Consider the following 19,115-nt stretch of genomic DNA (forward strand, 5'->3'; position numbering starts at 1 on the left):
CACACCTTAGTTAGATATTGGAATATAGATAACTTGAATCTATGAAAAGAAGAGATAGACCTCAAGGAAAGAGGAAGGTTATTCCAATCACTGGTTGCTTTATAATGAAAGGATTTACGACCAATGACTGAAAAGATTCCTGGTACAGTAAAGGCGAGAGCTTGCATATCTCTAAGAAGATACAGCGAACTACTTGGAACCAAAAGTTCTCTCAGGTAAGGAGGACAATCAAAGTAGGCACACTTAAAAACAAAAAGAAACCAATGAAAGTCTCTTCTTGCATTCAACTGAAGCCAATTCAATGATGCATACATTACACAGTGATGTGTTTTAAAAGGACACCTCAAAACAAATCTACATAGAGAATTAAAAACAACATTAAGCGGCTTAAGAGTAGCATCATTGGTGTTCATATAAATAATATCAGCGTAATCCATAATCGGCAAAATCAACTGAGAAATTAATCTTTTCCTGACTTCAAATGTAAAACAATTGACAGATCTATAAAATGTACTGACACCCGTATATTCTCTTTATGATATAGTCAATGTGAGGTTTAAAGGTAAGCTCAGAATCCAACAACAGCCCAAGGTATTTAAATTTTGTAGAATTCATCATAGAAGACCCATTAGCAAAATACAGTTGTAAATTAAGAGCACATGGTCTTCTGTGCCTCGTCCCAAACAGCATACAACACGATTTTTCAGTATTCAGCAGTAGGTTGTTTCTGTGAAGCCATTTTTGAATCATATTAAAGTCAACTTGTAACCTATTCTGGAACATTAGATACTAGTATCTATTTATTAGTTACTAGTAACTATTACAATTGCTACTATTAACTTTTTTATTCAGTAACAACTGCTTTTTTACTAACTGGCAATGACTAAAAATTACTACTTGATAGAATTAAAAATTATAGTAATAATACAACTTTTGATAGTAATAATTGGAAAAGATACTAGTAACTAATAAGTATGGAATAGTTGTTCGTAAAACTTAGTTACTAGTGACTATATGAATAGTTTCTAGTTAGAAGCAAACAGATATCTGAACGGCAGATGCCCATAGAATTAAATTGAATAAGTCTTTAATGTCAAAAGTCTTGCCAAACTACGTGAAAGTTAACAATTGGTGGTGAACGGGATATGAGGCAAGTAGGCTACACCCTGCATACTAACAGTTGAGGTACACGTTACCAGATTTACAGTTCCAGTATTTATTCCGTTTAAAAGCAGAGCTTTTGGAACAGTATTGTGATTCTCAAGTCTTGTCGATGGCTAATTGATGACCATCACAACACAATGAAAGAAAATGTTCAGGTGGCGGACTTAATCATAACTGAGGAAGCACTATAGGTCAGCAACGACCTCAACAGCTTCGTTGCTATGCGTGCAAAAGTATACATAACATTATTAGGTCATTAGGTCCATATTTATAGTACCTAAAAAAAACACTTATTTGCATAAACATATTTTGCATTCCACAGTTAACGTTTCTATAAAACGTGCAATCAACTTGTAAAGAAATAATCAAAGAAAGTCAACGTTTTTTACTCTAAATGTGTTCGCGATTTTCAAGCTTTGCGCTGCTTGAAAAGCATGATACTCTCGGCTCTCTGTAGACCACTATGATTGGCCGACAGGGTTGTGTCGTCATCCAATCACACCACGTAATCGCGTCTGCATAGGCTAACGCGGTGTTCATAACATCGGACCAGAGGGCTGTACATTTTTAAGGCGTTATACTCTGCTCTCGTGGTTCGATTACTTTTCAGAAGTGACATATAATTGAAGAAAAACCATGATGGGGAAAGTGATTTTAGTGACCGGTGCAAACAGGTACGTACATTGTTCCTAAATAGCCTGGGTGTCAAAGCTGGTAGCCTAATACATTTCGGTCTGAATGGGATGGAATGACACGATACGCCCCCTTATGATACATGCTTTATTACTGTTAGCGTTAGTGGCAATAGTGGTAAGTTACATTCAGTTGTTCGCTAAAGCTGTTGCACTAGAAATATGCACTAGATAATATATATTAAATGGGTCGTATTAAATATATATTATCCCTCCAAACCAGAGCCCTCCCAAGTCTATTGACTCTTATCCTTTATACCTGTTTTGGTGCCCCTAATTGTATTATTTAGTTATACAGGGTTACCTTCATCAATTAATGTGGTTAGCTCAAAAATCCATGTCTAAAAAAATATAAGTATTTAAAAACAGCCAATTATCCAGGGGGTGTACTTCGTAACTGTATGTGTATGCCCGTGAGCTTGTGTCCTACCACAGGAGATGTCACCTCCTCTCTGTGTCTCCTTTGTCTCCAGCGGCATCGGCCTGGCCCTATGTGAGCGCCTCCTCAGCCAGGACGCTGGGCTGCGTCTGTGTCTCGCCTGTAGGAACGCACGGAGAGCTGAGGCGGCGCGCTCCGCCCTGTTGACCTCTCACCCCGACGCTGAGGTAGACCTGCTGCACCTGGACGTGGGCTCTGTCCGCTCGGTGCTCCGTGCCGCCCAGGAGGTCAAGGCCAGGTGCAGACCGGCGGAACGTCCTCCCGTTAAACCCTCGCAATAGTACATACACACGTATGCCGGACACACACTTACTACACACACACACACACACACACCAGTGCATGCACACCTTTCATCCCTGTGATGTCATTAAATACTGTGAGTAATATTTACTAATTATTCCACAGATACGACAGACTGGACTATCTGTACCTTAACGCCGGAATCATGCCCAACCCGCAGATAGACGTCAGGGCCTTTTTCAAGGGCTTGTTTTCTAGGTACCGGTTGAAACCCTTCCGTCTCCTCAGCACCCCCGTAGCCCCGCTTCACATCTCGTTCCCAGAGAGTGGCCGGCGTTGCTCTATGTTCTGAGGTGATGACCTCTATGTTCTGAGGTGATGACCTCTATGTTCTGAGGTGATGTCCTCTATGTTCTGCAGCGGCGTCATCAAGATGTTCGCCACGGCAGAGGGCATCCTGACCCAGCAGGACCGCGTAAACGAAGACGGACTGCAGGAAGTGTTCGCCACAAACCTCTTTGGTCACTTCCTCCTGGTGAGTCACGCCTTTCCTGGCCTCGCTTCAGTGGGGGTTAGTGTCATGGAGAAGGGATGGGGATGGGATTTAATGTCTGGGGGGTTTGTTCCTCACTTTTAATGTTCTTGATTGATTTGTTGTTAGGTCACAAGGTGAGAAAAAACCTAAGGGTAAAGCACTTATCGTCCATTTTAAGGAACTCCACTGCTGTACACAGCCAAAGGGAATGTGATACCCTGCCCATAGTAATTGGTGGGAACCTCAAGAGCAGGGATGTTCAACTCTTACCCTACGAGGTCCGAAGCCTGCTAGTTTTCCATTCTACCTCGTCATTAATCGCACCCACCTGGTGTCCCAGATTTAAATAAGTCCCTGAGTAGAGGGTTGCAATGAGAAAACGGTCCAGAGTTGAGCCCGAGGGCTCTAGAGCATCACAGCATTAAGAATTAAACGTCTCGGTTTCAATGTCGTCCATTTTGTGTCCTTGTGACACCGTCCATGAACCTCACTCAGGAGTCTCATGGACGGTCTCAGTTACAGGAGAACGGCAGTGCCCGGTGTGGCCTGTCAAACCAGGCATTCATTAGCATAATGTACCATCATGTGTGTCCTTTTCATAGTTCTTGGGGTAATTTTGATTTACATCGTTTTTGCTTGTCATTTTCCTTGATTTCCCAGGGACCACTTATTTAATTTCTCCCTTACTATGGACACAGTTAAAGAGAAAACACCCTTTACGGTATATTTAAGCAATAAGACCCAAAGTGGTCTGGTTCTGTAAATGGGCAGTATATCACTGTTGGCTATACACCACAAAGCCGTGAGGCTATCATTAATTGGTTACCAACCTTGTAAAAACTGTCAAACATTTTGTTTTCCTGTAACTGCTGTAGCTGATCTGAAATGACACCGCTTTCAGCCAGTTGGCATCCTGGACCCAACCTACACAGTTTGAGAGCTAACACCCTTGTCGGCCCTGTTTGTCCTATATTGGTGTTTGTGCATTCCAGATCAGGGAGCTGGAGCCTATTTTATGCCAGGCTGGCCGGACCTCCCAAGTAGTGTGGACCTCATCCAGTAATGCCAGACGGTCAGCCTTCAGTCCAGACGACATCCAGCACCGACTGGGGACTGAGCCCTACGCCTCCTCCAAGTACGCTGTCGACCTCCTCAGCCTGGCCCTCAACAGGCACAACAACAGCCAGGTGAGCCCAGATGATCACTGAGTTACACACAGCAGTGTTGGGCTTATTGATGGGTTGTCAGCCATCGTTGACTTGTGGGTGGAGAGGGGCTCGTCCTGTCTGGACCAGTATCCTATAATCAACATTGACGCTTTGTGGACGTGATTGACAGGGGCTGTACTCATCAGTGATTTGTCCAGGGCTGGTGATGACCAACCTGACCTACGGCATCCTCCCCTCCTTCTTCTGGACCCTCATCATGCCTGTGATGTTTCTCGTGAGTTGGTTGTGCTCCGTCGTGAATTCAGAGAGTTGGCCCTATGAGGTTTCTGCAATACGATGCGTGCGACTGATGCAGCTTGTTCTGCGACGGCCATTTTGGCTCTCCATTAACGTCACATTGGAAACATCGAACGATGCTATGTAACCGAATTTCTCGAAGAAACGCACGAGTTGGCCTCTAAATATATACACTCACCTAAAGGATTATTAGGAACACCATACTAATACTGTTTGACCCCCTTTCGCCTTCAGAACTGCCTTAATTCTACGTGGCATTGATTCAACAAGGTGCTGAGAGCATTCTTTAGAAATGTTGGCCCATATTGATAGGATAGCATCTTGCAGTTGATGGAGATTTGTGGGATGCACATCCAGGGCACGAAGCTCCCATTCCACCACATCCCAAAGATGCTCTATTGGGTTGAGATCTGGTGACTATGGGGGCCATTTCAGTACAGTGAACTCATTGTCATGTTCAAGAAACCAATTTGATATGATTCGAGCTTTGTGACATGGTGCATTATCCTGCTGGAAGTAGCCATCAGAGGATGGGTACATGGTGGTCATAAAGGGATGGACATGGTCAGAAACAATGCTCAGGTAGGCCATGGCATTTAAACGATGCCCAATTGGCACTAAGGGGCCTAAAGTGTGCCAAGAAAACATCCCCCACACCATTACACCACCGCCACCAGCCTGCACAGTGGTAACAAGGCATGATGGATCCATGTTCTCATTCTGTTTACGCCAAATTCTGACTCTACCATCTGAATGTCTCAACCGAAATCGAGACTCATCAGACCAGGCAACATTCTTCCAGTCTTCAACTGTCCAATTTTGGTGAGCTTGTGCAAATTGTAGCCTCTTTTCCCTATTTGTAGTGGAGATGAGTGGTACCCGGTGGGGTCTTCTGCTGTTGTAGCCCATCCGCCTCAAGGTTGTGCGTGTTGTGGCTTCACAAATGTTTTGCTGCATACCTCGGTTGTAACGAGTGGTTATTTCAGTCAAAGTTGCTCTTCTATCAGCTTGAATCAGTTGGCCCAATCTCCTCTGACCTCTAGCATCAAAAAGGCATTTTCGCCCACAGGACTGCCGCATACTGGATGTTTTTCCCTTTTCACACCATTCTTTGTAAACCCTAAAAATGGTTGTGCGTGAAAATCCCAGTAACTGATCAGATTGTGAAATACTCAGACCGGCCCGTCTGGCACCAACAACCATGCCTACGCTCAAAATGGCTTAAATCACCTTTCTTTCCCATTCTGACATTCAGTTTGGAGTTCAGGAGATTGTCTCGACCAGGACCACACCCCTAAACGCATTGAAGCCAGTGCCATGTGATTGGTTGCTTAGATAATTGCGTTAATGAGAAACTGAACAGGTGTTCCTAATAATCCTTTCGGTGAGTGTTTGTAGTATTGCTGTCGTTTTTTTTTTGTTGCAAATTTTATATTGGCTAGAATTGTTTGTCTTCACGAACAGATAAGAATCTTCACCAACACGTTTACACTGACACCCTACAATGGAGCAGAGGCATTGGTAAGTTACTAATCTAGGCCATTCAGATGTGTATTGGTAACAAAAACGACAGATTAGACCTTTATCGGCTGGGTTCCCAGAAACCGATTTAAGGACCTAGTCCTGGGCTAAAAAACATGTGCAATGGAAACTCAGGAAAACCGAAAATAGACTTAATTTTGTATGCCATTTACCTTTTTAACAGTCTCCGTATCCTTGATATGCATTGGCTTTTGATGTTTTACAGCTTACAGAGATGTAAAATAAAAAGGATCTCTCCCTATACCAGATTGCCCTAGATAGTCATGGGATTACTGCATTTCGTGTGTTCATCCTAATGCAGCCTTACGGTTAAATATTTCAACAGCTTGTTTTGATATTAATACCTTTGAGTGATTTTTCCTGGCTAAACATGTCATCCTGTTTTTTTTTTAAAGTACTCGCTGTTTCTGCAAAAACCTGAGTCCCTAGATCCCAGAGCAAAGTACCACAGTTTGACATCCGGCATGGGAAGAAACTACACGCAATCTCAACAAGTGAGTGTCTTTCAGTCGCTGTTTTATCGGATGCCAAAAACCACATGTCAAAGGTCCATGCAGTCAGAGTTCTTCTCTGCCCAGGCACCTCAATGGAAAAAAATATATGGAAAAAAGGATCTGCCAAATGACAAATCTAGATTTAACGTCAGTATGAAAATGTATGCACTCACTACTGAAATTCCATTTGGCTAGGAGCTTCTTATAAATTACTTGTAATTTAAATGCAATTGTATTATATGCCAAATGTCAAACCTCTTCAATAGACAGATGTAAAACGTTTCTGCTAAAATAATTTAAGATATGCCTCAGTATAATCATCTGTAATGATTAACTAATGTAATGTTCCTCCCTGGTAGGGTTGTTTTTCATAGCTTTAGGTTTACAGGGGGATTTCATTACAATTATAAGGACAAAGTGAATCAATCTAAAAAAAAAAAAACACAAAGGGAAAGCAGAATCACATTGTTTAGTGAGACCGAACCCAATGTGTCTACATCGTCACACACTCAAAAATACATGTAAAATGGTCACATCTAAGTATATAAACTGTGTCTATTCACTCTGCACACGTCATCACATTTCTAATCGTTACTTCGGAGAAAAACAAAGCGGTCTTACTAGTACAAACCAGAACCTCCCTGATAAAAGGCTGGCGACTTTATCTCTCATTTTCTCAAACTACTAATATCTGGTCCCCGCTATTCAGACCGGACCACTGGGGGACAGCCACAAGCACAGTAAATCAACATTACACTACTATAACAGTTATAGTGAACAGTTGTAATACATATCTTTGATTGTTTCTAATTATACAGAAGCATTTTCATGGTGTATGGCGCATACAGTCCACTCATGTGTGACATCATAGGAAGTGTCTAACATGACAGGTTCAACATGGCTTCTAACAACGCCGTTGTTTCATATCACGCCATTTTTAGATGGACATTGATGAGGACATGTCAGAGGCCCTGTACGTGAAACTTCTGGAAATGGAAAAAGCTGCCTGCAAAAGGTTGAAGGAGGAGGATGACAAATAAACCAGCCTACAAAAAGTACCTCCACTTGGCAGTAGTCTTTTGTGTGACTTACTCCTTGACTGTGCAGTTGAAACACACATTTCATACCATAGTATCACTACTGAAGGAGCAGTTTTAATGCTGCAAGAACAAAAGCAAACTGTTTACTGAGTTGACCTTAGCTATGAGGGACTAGCAGTTCTATGAATAATGGGGGTTTATCTGAGAGAACATCTGACTTTTTATCGGCCACCATGTTTTTAATAACCTCCCACTTAACTCCTCCTGTTTCAGTTGAATTCCATTTACCAGCACATTGTAGTTGTATAACGGTTAATGTATGCTAGCTACGCTACACAATAACTGTTTCTTCTGTCACTGGTGCACAGATTTCTATTATGCTTGCAGTAATCTAAAACTGAACAAAATAAAATAAATGTTCAATGCATAGAATACATACAGAGAAATGGATCAGGAATATTTGTAATGAGTACAACTGAAATGGATTGGGGATATTGAAAGGGACCAGCCTGCATTCCTGCTGCTGTGCTATGTCACCAAATGTGGTGGCTCTAGAGGTTAGACTGAATTATGAGACACATGGCAACAATGTCACCAGAAGTCACATTTTGTGAAAACATTTATTCCCTGTGAGTGTTGGGTTCACTGTGCTGTCTTGGGTTAAGATGAAGAGAGCGAGTTGGGAGCTGCTTTTATTTTATTTATATATTATAAAATATAATATTTGTTTCATCATCTCTGCTTTGCTCAATTTGTCGTCTTGTTTGAATTACTCTATTTGTCACCTTGTTCTATTCAGTGCTAACGTTAACAGCCCCCCCCCCCTTTTTTTTTTTTTTATTATCATTTACCTTTTCAATCTTATCTACTGTATGTACTTCAGTCATAGAAAGCAATTGCCAGATCCATTAAAAAATGTTAATCAACATTGCCTGTTTGGAATGGGTTCTAAAGTATATTTCGTTAGTTGAGCAGTTTGACAATAAGGCCGCAGCAGTTGGGATCAGGCCGCATCAGTATTGCTGACCATGTATGATGTGCATGCACAGTTTACTTGTCTAATGACAGATAGTGGCTCTGTCTTTAACCGATAGCATTATCGCGTTACCCACAGGGCCTGATGAGGGGCGGTGTAGTTTTACAAACATCAGTGTTGTTCTGTAGTAGTAGACATGTACTCAAACAAATGTGTATTAACTTTATATTTAAAAGACTGTATTCTTAGAATAAAATATGTACTTGATATCAGTATGTGTTGTAACCAACAGCTTGGTGTTATGGGTGCCTGGTTTAGTTCCAATGTCCTAACAACAGGACAGACCCAGCAATAGTGAGCTCCATTACACCAGCAGCTGTTTCACAACATTACTCTGCCTGTCCTTGGCTTTTATTTGTTGCTTTTAATAAACTATAAAATCCTCTTTAATCTTCAGATGGAGCACACAGAGCAGATGTTAGCCAACTAGGTTTGGAAATGCTTCACTTTTTGGGAAAAATCTCTGTTACTCTCAAACGTTCCTGAAAAGCAACCATTTAATATAAGCATTTCTGATTCTGTTGACGCAATAATGTATAAGGTAAGTATTTTGTGTCTTGATACCAGACCACTCGATCTTATTTTTGTATTTTTGTTTTTAACAACGAACACGCTTATAGCTAATACTATTGTGTCATGGCTTAGTAAGATTAATGAGTAAGGAAACCTAGGTCAACATCATACACGTGAGAATAATTAGCATTTGTTTACAAACAGCATTCTTTTTTACATCCTGATTGGAGAGACGATTAAATGCCCCATATGGCGCGATACTGAATGTCCCGGATATTCCCCGCGCCGGAAGAGAAGAAGTATCTTTTCCAGCCATCTTGTGGCAGCGTCTAGCGAATTGTTCGCACCAAGCCTCGTAGAATCGGAGGTGAATCCCGCTGAAGGGGCGCCATCATGCCCGGACATCTGCAAGAAGGCTTCGGCTGCGTGGTAACCAATCGGTTTGACCAGCTATTGGATGATGAATCAGACCCGTTTGAGGTGTTAAAGGCGGCAGAGAATAAGAAGAAAGAGGCGGCCGCAGCTGGTATAACGAAGTCTGCAGCCCAAGCCGCTAAGCAGCCCAAGAAGGAGTCACAGAAGGACCGGAAGAATCCGCTCCTTGACAAGAAAGATGAAACTCAGGCACCAGTACCACTGAAGAAAGAAGGTAAACTGCACTGACCCTCAAAAATTGGCGATACGTTCATTCCAAATCTGCAGAAACCTAGCCAGTTTGCTAACAAAAACATTCTGAGGGTCAACATGATTCGTGTCCCTGTTGTGATCAACTTAAAGGGCAACCGAGCCCACTGCGAACATGCATGCACGCATTCAGTCCATGATTATTGGATATAATCATGCATTGTATTTTATCACCTGGGAACTCTATCATGTCGCAGGAATGCATTTTACCTGGCTACTGGATGTGAAATGCTTGTAAAGAGTTCTCCAGGGTATCTGCGCGGGCGCCTGCAGGTTGTCATCCAACAGCTCGAGGTTGTTAGCTAGCTAACTACATATGTATTTATAATGTAGTTATAACCAATCTTTTTTTTTTTTTTTTTTTTACCTTAGAGCTAAACTGGCCATTATAGGCATTCGCGGGGGAATAGCCAGGGCTGTTTTTCAAAGCAAAACGAATGGGGCTGACCTGTCAACATATTCGAGGTGAATATCAAGGGCCTTGTTTGAAGCTGTAAGTTCAGAATGGCTCGCTTAAAGCCGAGCAATGTCTGGCGCCTGTTGTCGTCTCGGCATATTGCAACTAAGGTAACTATCTAGCGACAGGCCAACAAAACTAAAGCATGGCAAGTTTATTATCTAGCAAGCTTTTACACTTATTGTAGAACAGTTGTTTTCAGTGAACCTGTTAACCGTTTTTTCTGCACTGAACAAATGCGTAATGAATGCTAGTGTACAGTAATGCGTTTGACATCTGAGCAGCTGTGTAACTTGTACATCCGGCCACATGTCCACCGTAACCAGCTAAGGCCTCTCACAACATTGTATCACTAAATGCAATAGAAGTAGGCTGGTCTGCTTTGATTCAAAAGTGCGTGCTGTCGAAGTATTAAACCAGTCTGCATGACAGTCAGGCGCTTACACGTCCTTGTAAAATAGCTAACCAAATTTCCCAGAGTAACCCAACATGCCTTTGCCAATAACTGACTCGTATTAAAATTCTAAATCTTCTGAGGTCTATTGACACAGGTTTAGAGTCGTTGTTATTCTTTGGGTAAAGTGCCCCCCCCCCTCAGAACAAAATACTTATATAAGCCGAAACACAATACAAATTAATTAGTATTGAAATAGTGGTCTTAGCCTTAACCCTGTAAATAAGTGGTGTTTGTGCAAGTAAAAGCTGCCTCTTGGTTTTGGCCGCCCCTTTTTAAATTCTCTAGTCACCTCTGGAGTCCCCAAGGACTGGCCACCTCTCAAGCCTCCATGTTGTTGTGATGGCAGGTATCAGGCGGGTTGGCCGGAGGCCGGATCAGCCGGCCCTGCCCGGCTCCCAGGGCGAGGGGCGTGCCGCCGGTGACCGGAGGCCAGACAACAGGAGACCCCCCCGGGAGCGCCGCTTCGACAAGCCCCTGGAGGACAAGCCTGAGGGAGGAGACAGAGGGGAGTTTGCTGCAGACAAGTGAGTCTCCCTCTCTGTTTTTTTTTTATTGTAATTACATCAGGGCCATACACCAGAGGTTCCCACAGGATTCTGCTAGCAGAAGGGGCACCTGTTTTCCCAGGAGGGATCCAATTTCTTTCTTCATGTTATTGTATGTACAGTAAAACTGTTGCTTTAAGAATTTCTATTGTGGCTTGATACAAACCAACCATGTCATTCTACCTCAGGCAGGTAGAAAATCAACAAGCCACAGATGTGTGTCACCCAAATTGTTTTCCAGCGATTACACAGTAAAACACAAGTAACAAATGCCGCTAGCTTGAATCTGTCTATACTGTAGTAATCTTCGCTAGAAATGGCAGTTGAAACTAAAACCACCAAGTATGTGAACAAAAAAAGTCTAACATACAAGCAATACTCAAGGAGATTCTGCGGTGTAAAATGACTCTGCCCAGGGACAGAATAATTTCGGGCTCTACTCTGGTAGTCTACAGTGCGCACACTTCCTTGCTGCCATTGTCTGTGATTGCAATAAGGACAGGTAGTGTCACAACTCTGTTTCAACTTGCTCCTCCTCCCTTTCCTTTGGAACAGCAGCAAACTCATCCGTCGGGTAACGTCTGCTAGTTACATGAGATCGGGTGCTGCGGTCACCACCCATTCATTTAGTCCTGCCTCCTTACGCCGTGTTCAATAACATCTAGTGAGGTTAAAGCAGAAACAAATTCTACTCTTGTTTTTTCTGTAGTGGCTAGCGCTCTCAAGCCTAGTAGGAGGGCGGGGCAACCTGTGAGCAGTGCACATCAAACCTAGGTTGCCTGGCAACCCCAAATGTTGATAAGGGAGTTGGAGTGCACGCTCTCTCACCACAGCCAAAATATACGATTGTTTTGCCGTGACGGCATAATTCATCAGTGTACCATCGTTGCAGTAAAGATTAATGTTAATTGATTAAATCTGGTAGTGGCTTTAGGGAGGGGTTTGGGTTTGGGTGGTGTCTTTAGGGATGGGGGTTGGGCAGGGCCTTTAGGGATGGGGGTTGGGGTTAGGCTGGGCGGTGCCAGAATGTTTTGTTAGGCTGAATAAATACATCCCCAAACTATACACTGCTAGATGTTGATTCTGCAGGTCTGTGTGTGTCCTTCATTAGGCCTCTTGGAGATCGGCCCCCCAGAGGGCGTGGTGGTGCCCGTGGTGGGCGTGGTGGAAGGGGGCGGGGCATGGGCCGGGCCGACGGTTTCGACTCCCGCGGGAAGCGGGACTTCGACAGACACAGCGGCAGCGACAAACCGTGAGGCATTTCTGCTCTTTAGGGTTTTTTTTGGGGGGGGGGGGGGGGGGGGGGTCTGAACTTTAACCTGACTCTGCATGTATTCATCAGTTCAAGGAAGAAACTCCTTGTTGCTTGATCGAAAAATAATATTGCCTCAGGCCTGTAATTTTCAGAGGTTAAACTGTGTCCTTTTTCCTTGATTTACCTCTGGGATTTTTATCATTCTGGCAGATAAACATCCATCCAAGTGCATTGAGTCAAAAGCAGAACAAGTAGTTTTCTAGTGATCTTTAAGGTCTCTTTTTAGATTAGGGCTGTCAATCGTTACACGCTGGGCCCAGTTGATTTTGGTTTTTCCTTTTCATCTTGTCCAATTAAGTCCTATTGTAGAGAACAAGGTGAGGGGAGTTCCTCAGGTCTTGGCCGAGGCTGGACAAACTGCACTTGGTAGTGGGTAGGCAGCTCTTCGGGTATATGGGAAATGCATGCTCTTCAGAATAAGGTTTTATTCACAAATGTCACTTTGACATTTGTTAATTTAACTTTGGTCTAAGTGCAACTTCTCTATTCAAATAAATAATTTGAATAAATAATCAAATAATTTAGAGGTTTTTCTTGTCTCAACAGTCAGAAATCGGAGGAGAAGCGTGGCGGGAGTGCCCCCCACAATTGGGGGAACCCCAAAGACGAAGTCAGGTGGGTGTTCAGATAAACTTATGTCCACAAGTGACTAGAGATCGAAGTCATGTCCTTCATTGATGTAGACTGGCTTTTACATTTTCCCTGGAAGGGCCACTAAGTGCTGCTGACTTTGTGTTTCCAGTGGAGATGCTGAACAGACCGTTGTCCCTGAAGAGACCCCCGAGGGAGAGGAGCACCCCCCGGCTGACTCTGAGAACAAGTGAGCACTCTTTTGATTTACCCCTCTCCACGTGCCTCTGGGCCGAGAGACACACCCCTCTCCACGTGCCTCTGGGCCGAGAGACACACCCCTCTCCACGTGCCTCTGGGCCGAGAGACACACCCCTCTCCACGTGCCTCTGGGCCGAGAGACACACCCCTCTCCACGTGCCTCTGGGCCGAGAGACACACCCCTCTCCACGTGCCTCTGGGCCGAGAGACACACCCCTCTCCACGTGCCTCTGGGCCGAGAGACACACCCCTCTCCACGTGCCTCTGGGCCGAGAGACACACCCCTCTCCACGTGCCTCTGGGCCGAGAGACACACCCCTCTCCACGTGCCTCAGCGATACTTGCAAGGCTAAAATGTTGAGAAGAAATGGTCAATGTATGAAAAGTGTTTTGGGATGTTCTGGGTTTAACTGCCTTGCTCAGGGACAGAGCAATTTGTTCACTGGTCTGCTGCTGTAACTCTCAGTTGGCAGTAACAGACTGTTCGTTCCAGGGAGAATGAGGTGGAGGAACCTAAAGAGGAGAGCCCCAAGGAGATGACTCTGGATGAATGGAAGGCCATGCAGGACAAGGAGCGCGCCAAGGTGGAGTTCAACATCCGCAAGCCCAACGAGGGTGCAGACAGCAAGTGGAACAAGGGCTACGTGCTGCACAAGTCCAAGAGCGAAGATGTAAGTGATGACAAGCCCAAAGACGTAAGTGAGATCAGACTCCTCTATCTTTGAGAGTATTTCCCTGTGTGGTCCGGGGCCGTGCTGATGTTTTGCCATTGTATTTGGTTGTATTTTGGCACATTTTATTGTGTTAACCTTGTTTTGGATGTCTTTGTTACCTACACTGAGGATGTGACTTAAGTTATGTTAAGATATCATCATTTGGATTTAAATTAAAGTCCGTCGACAGCGACAGATTTACAGTGGGTTTTCAAGAAGTGTAGGGTTTGCTGTACTGTGTCTGTCATTTCAAGTTTGGAAAGAAGTTTCAAGTTAAAAAGAAGTTTGATGATTGATTCCTGTGGACTGATCAGTGCTAATGAAGTATTCACATCTTTAAGGTATTCAATAATTGTGGCGGTCTGTATTTTGTTTCATCCGTTTGCCAACACAAACGATGATATGAACCTGATTGTAAGGTAAACAATTAATAACCTCTCAACACTTTCTTTTGGGTGTTGTAGAGACCTGCTGTGATCGACGCTCCCGAAATTGAAGCGGACACAACCCCACTCTTCAAGGTACCTGGCTCATATTTTCAGCTGTTTACAGGTCTACCGTTAGCTCGGCAGGTCTACCGTTAGCTCGGCAGGTCTACCGTTAGCTCGGCAGGTCTACCGTTAGCTCGGCAAATCTCCCCTCTACACACCGTCAACTGTCATCCCCAGGGCAACCCTGACGAAGTCGGCACGGACCACCACTTCCGCAAGCCTGCCAACGACATCACAGCCCAGCTGGAGATCAACTTCGGGGACCTGGGCCGCCCGGGGCGCGGGCGCGGCGGAGCTCGCGGTGGAAGGGGGGGCCGCGGTGCGGGCGGGGGCAGATCCGACCGGCCGGCTCGCGGAGGTGTTCGATCCGAAAAGGTAGCGTTGATGGGAGACGTCACTGGCCAAGCTGTCGTGTAAATATTGTTGGGCCAGTATAGATTTAAATTTAAACAGTTAAAAATCAAGTCAGTGAAATGGTATGGTTACTGACCGTGTTCATCTTATTTGTACCTAAACGCAGTGAAAGTACATTTGTGTGCTTGAGGTTATTGTAGACATTCTCTTCCTTTTGCGGGAGTTGTCGTTCACCTGGTACCCCCAAATTCAAAGAAGCATGTTTTGGCCCAGCGTTTCTCTGAGCGCCTTCTTCTCTGTGTTTGTCTCCAGCCGGGCGGAGTGTCCGTTCCTAACGTTGACGATCCTGAGGCCTTCCCAGCCCTGGCCTAAGAACACCACAGCCCCAGCATTCGCCCCTCCGGGTCCTCCCTCTACGAGGCTTGCATGCGTCCAACATCTTTGAGTATTAGAGAAAAAAAGAAAAAAGGAAGAGAGATTTTGACCGGGGGAAAAAAGACTGTCATCCATACCGTTCACTCCTGAGAACTGAGATTTTAACGTTTTAAAGGATGGATAAAAAGACACAAAAAAAAAAGGGAAACGGACTTCTCTTGGTACACTGAAGCAAATTATTGGTAGAAGTTTTGTATTTAGAGATGTGATAGCAGGGATGTTTTCATACAGTATTGTTTCTTCAGAGATTATGCATACTTCATGGATATTTTTTTGTATTGCTGCTTGATTATGAATTTCCAAGATGGGGTGAAATGTGTGTGGGGGTTACCCCCCCCAGACTTGGCTGGCTTTCATTGTGACTTTACCTACATTATCTTAGACAAGCTTTTATTTTTGAAAGGGCGACTTAAGTCATGCATTTCTCGAATGTAAGACTTACAATAGGTGAGTACCTTATGTACTAAATCTAAAATTTACAAATTGTTACCTGAAGTCTGACTCCTTGCGCTTAAGAGTGTTTTATTTTTTTTTTGCTTGTTGTGCAGTTAAAATGAATTCCTCTGGTCTCCTTTTTTGGTTTCCTATATTTTCCTATTGATGGCTTTGCTCTTATTTTTTCAGGTGGACCAGTAGTCCCTGGTCCTGACTTTACTACCTGTCTTCAGGTCAGCCGGGGCCCAAATGTATTTATAGGCTGGTCCTGGTAGGTCAAAAAGGCTACACTATTATAGTAACCTAAGGACTACTATGCGAATATGGTATTTTGTGTGTGTGATGTGTTCTTGTGAGTGATTGGGTGGAGAGTGAATGTGAATAGTTACTTATGACTTTAAGTACTCCCCTGCCACGAACTTGACATCCTTTGGGAACTTGACCAATGAGTTCAAAAGCAGCTTGGTTTTGCCTGAAGCAGTACATAGTTGTTTCTATCTAGGGACTGTGGACATATTTTGCACTTAAGTATTTGATAAATATGTATTTTATAGCTTGGAAAGCACATGGTTCGATCCTCACCAGTACTATGAACCGAAATGTTTTTCCCCCCTCTCTTGTGATCATCTTTGTTGTTGTTGTTGTTGTTTTTTTTTTTTGTAAAATTATAATGTTGTCATTACTTCAGCAGCACTACCACAATTTGTCTGAATGAAATTGGCTGTTCAATGTGGAGCGAGCGAGTGCTACAGAACGTATTACTGTTAGCCATGCTTACAGTCACCTGTGTCTGGCATTTCTAGGCAAGGTGTTGTCACCTCGACGTAGGTACACTTCTCACATTGGCGGAGGGGCACATTTTTGGACTGATGTTGTAAGTGACCCGAAAGCTTTATATTCCAATGCTCCGGAAAGATCTACTGGTAATGAACAGACTTGGGTGACTAGAGCCAACCTTTTGTAGGACAGTTTGAGCCACTTGACAGTAGACTTCGCTGCAAACATCCCTGCTCTAATAAATTGCTTAGAGGTGTTAAATGTGTTCTGCCTACGGCAGTGAGTTGTGTGAAATCATTATTGTTACTTTAAAAAAAAGAAAAAATGACCAAAAAAAAAACGACAATGGACTTTTCTGTATTAAAACTGTTTGAGGTGTTTTGTGTTATGTTCATCAGATTTTTAGGACTGCTAAATGATGGCTGTACTTCACATTATGACATGGGGAAAGTCACTACACACTATTATATGCACAAGATGCTACATACAAACCCGATTCCAAAATCGTTGGGACACGGTACAAAGTGTGAGTAAAAAAGGAATGGAATAATTTACAAATCTCAAACTTATATTTTAATTCACAATAGAATATAGATAACATATCGAATGTTGAAAGTGAGAGATTTTGTAATGTAATGCCAAATATTGGCTCATTTTGGATTTCATGAGAGCTACACATTCCAAAAAAGTAGGGACAGGTAGCAATAAGAGGCCTGAAAAGTTAAATGTACAGATCAGGAACAGCTGGAGGACCAATTTGCAACTTATTGTGTCAATTGGCAACATGATTGGGTATAAAAAGAGCCTCTCAGAGTGGCAGTGTCTCTCAGAAGTCAAGATGGGCAGAGGATCACCAATTCCCCCAATGCTGCGGCGAAAAATAGAGCAATATCAGGAGTTTTTCAGGGTTAAATTGCAAAGAGTTTGAAGTTATCATCTATAGTGCATAATATCATCCAAAGATTCAGAGAATCTGGAACAATCTCTGCGTAAGGTTCAAGGCCGGAAAACCATACTGGATGCTCGTGATCTTCGGGCCCTCAGACGGCACTGCATCACATAGGAATGGTACTGTAATGGAAATCACATGGGCTCAGGAATACTTCCAGAAAACATTGTCGTGAACACAATCCACCGTGCCATTCGCCGTTGCCAGGTAAAACTATAGGTCAAAAAAGAAGCCGTATCTAAACAGGATCCAGAAGCTCAGGCTTTTTCACTGGGCCAAGGATCATTTCAAATGGACTGTGGTCTGTGGGCAGACGAATCAAAATTTGAAGTTCATTTTGGAAAACTGGGACGCCATGTCATCCGGACTAAAGAGGACAAGGACAACCCAAGTTATCAGCCTGCCTCTCTGATGGTATGGGGTTGCATGAGTGTGTATGGCATGGGCAGCCTACACATCTGGAAAGGCACCATCAATGCTGAGTTATATCCAAGTTCTAGAACAACATATGCTCCCATCCAGACGTTGTCTCTTTCAGGGAAGACCTTGCATTTTCCAACATGACAATGCCAGACCACATACTGCATTTTTTACAGTGTCATGGCTGCATAGAAGAAGGATCCGGGTACTGAAATGGCCAGCCTGCAGTCCAGATCTTTCACCCATTGAAAACATTTGGCGCATCATGAAGAGGAAGGTGCGACTAGAAGCCTGTATTAGACAAGAATGGGACAACATTCCTTTTCATAAACTTGAGCAACTTGTCTCCTCAGTCCCCAGACGTTTGCAGTCTGTTATAAAAAGAAGAGGGGATGCCACACATTGAGATATATTGATGCCATGAAATTTAAGATCAACTTATTTTTCCCTTAAAGTGATACATTTTCTCAGTTTAAACATTTGATATGTCATCTTTGTTGTATTCTGAATAAAATATTGAAATTTGAAACTTCCACATATAATTGCAATCTGTTTTTATTCACAATTGTACAGTGTCCCAACTTTTTTGGAATCGGTTTGTATAAATCATAGAAATTATTTGATGGTAAGATGAACATGCTAGGTAGGTTTTCCTTATGACATGAACAGGTGGTGGCTGGTCAATAGGGGCAGGTGAGGCACAGCCCCACCTGTTGTCAACAGAAAGAACTGCAACAAGATTATTATTTCTTGAAGATGACTTCCTATAATTTATTATCTATGAATATAGCATCTTTCTTTAAGTGCGTATTTTATTTCATGTTTATTGGTCCCTGCCTTGCTGCTTCAGACTACATTCTGACAATTCGAGTTTGCAGTAGTAGGCCATAACTAAGCATGAATGTGGGGCTAGCCCCTCTCTCACAATGCGATGTACATTGTACGTGTGAAAATATTAATACGCATGCTCAGAATGTTAGTGTGGTCAATGTAGATAATACGAATTTGATGCCAAGTGGGGCTGACAGCCTGTAGCCCCACTACAGCGTCATTTTGTATTTCAGACCTGATTGGCTGTCTGTCTGGCG

At 43.4% G+C, this 19,115-nt stretch overlaps 1 protein-coding gene across 5 annotated transcripts; it reads left to right on the plus strand.

The window, feature by feature from the left end:
* The first annotated feature begins 1,656 nt into the window (after positions 1–1,656).
* LOC105024805 (3-keto-steroid reductase) lies at positions 1,657–17,036 on the plus strand. Of its 5 annotated transcripts, XM_013131932.3 has the most exons (13): positions 1,686–1,838; positions 2,330–2,533; positions 2,704–2,796; positions 2,959–3,073; positions 4,066–4,260; positions 4,412–4,516; positions 6,004–6,060; positions 6,477–6,575; positions 11,109–11,286; positions 12,419–12,559; positions 13,169–13,237; positions 13,365–13,442; positions 13,947–14,116. In XM_013131932.3, exons 1-13 carry the CDS (start codon positions 1,801–1,803, stop codon positions 13,991–13,993), a joined length of 1,419 nt encoding a protein of 472 aa, XP_012987386.2. In that variant the 5' UTR covers positions 1,686–1,800; the 3' UTR covers positions 13,994–14,116. The 5 variants fall into 5 exon arrangements, with proteins under 5 accessions (XP_010893307.1, XP_012987386.2, XP_019898775.2 ...); XM_020043216.2 differs by lacking the exon at positions 2,704–2,796 and having other exon boundaries at positions 1,688–1,838; XM_010895005.4 differs by lacking the exons at positions 11,109–11,286; positions 12,419–12,559; positions 13,169–13,237; positions 13,365–13,442; positions 13,947–14,116 and adding an exon at positions 7,517–8,543 and having other exon boundaries at positions 1,657–1,838.
* The last annotated feature ends 2,079 nt before the right edge of the window (positions 17,037–19,115 follow it).

Source organism: Esox lucius, chromosome 3 (assembly GCF_011004845.1).
Source record: "Esox lucius isolate fEsoLuc1 chromosome 3, fEsoLuc1.pri, whole genome shotgun sequence".
NCBI classification, from domain to species: Eukaryota; Metazoa; Chordata; class Actinopteri; order Esociformes; family Esocidae; genus Esox; species Esox lucius.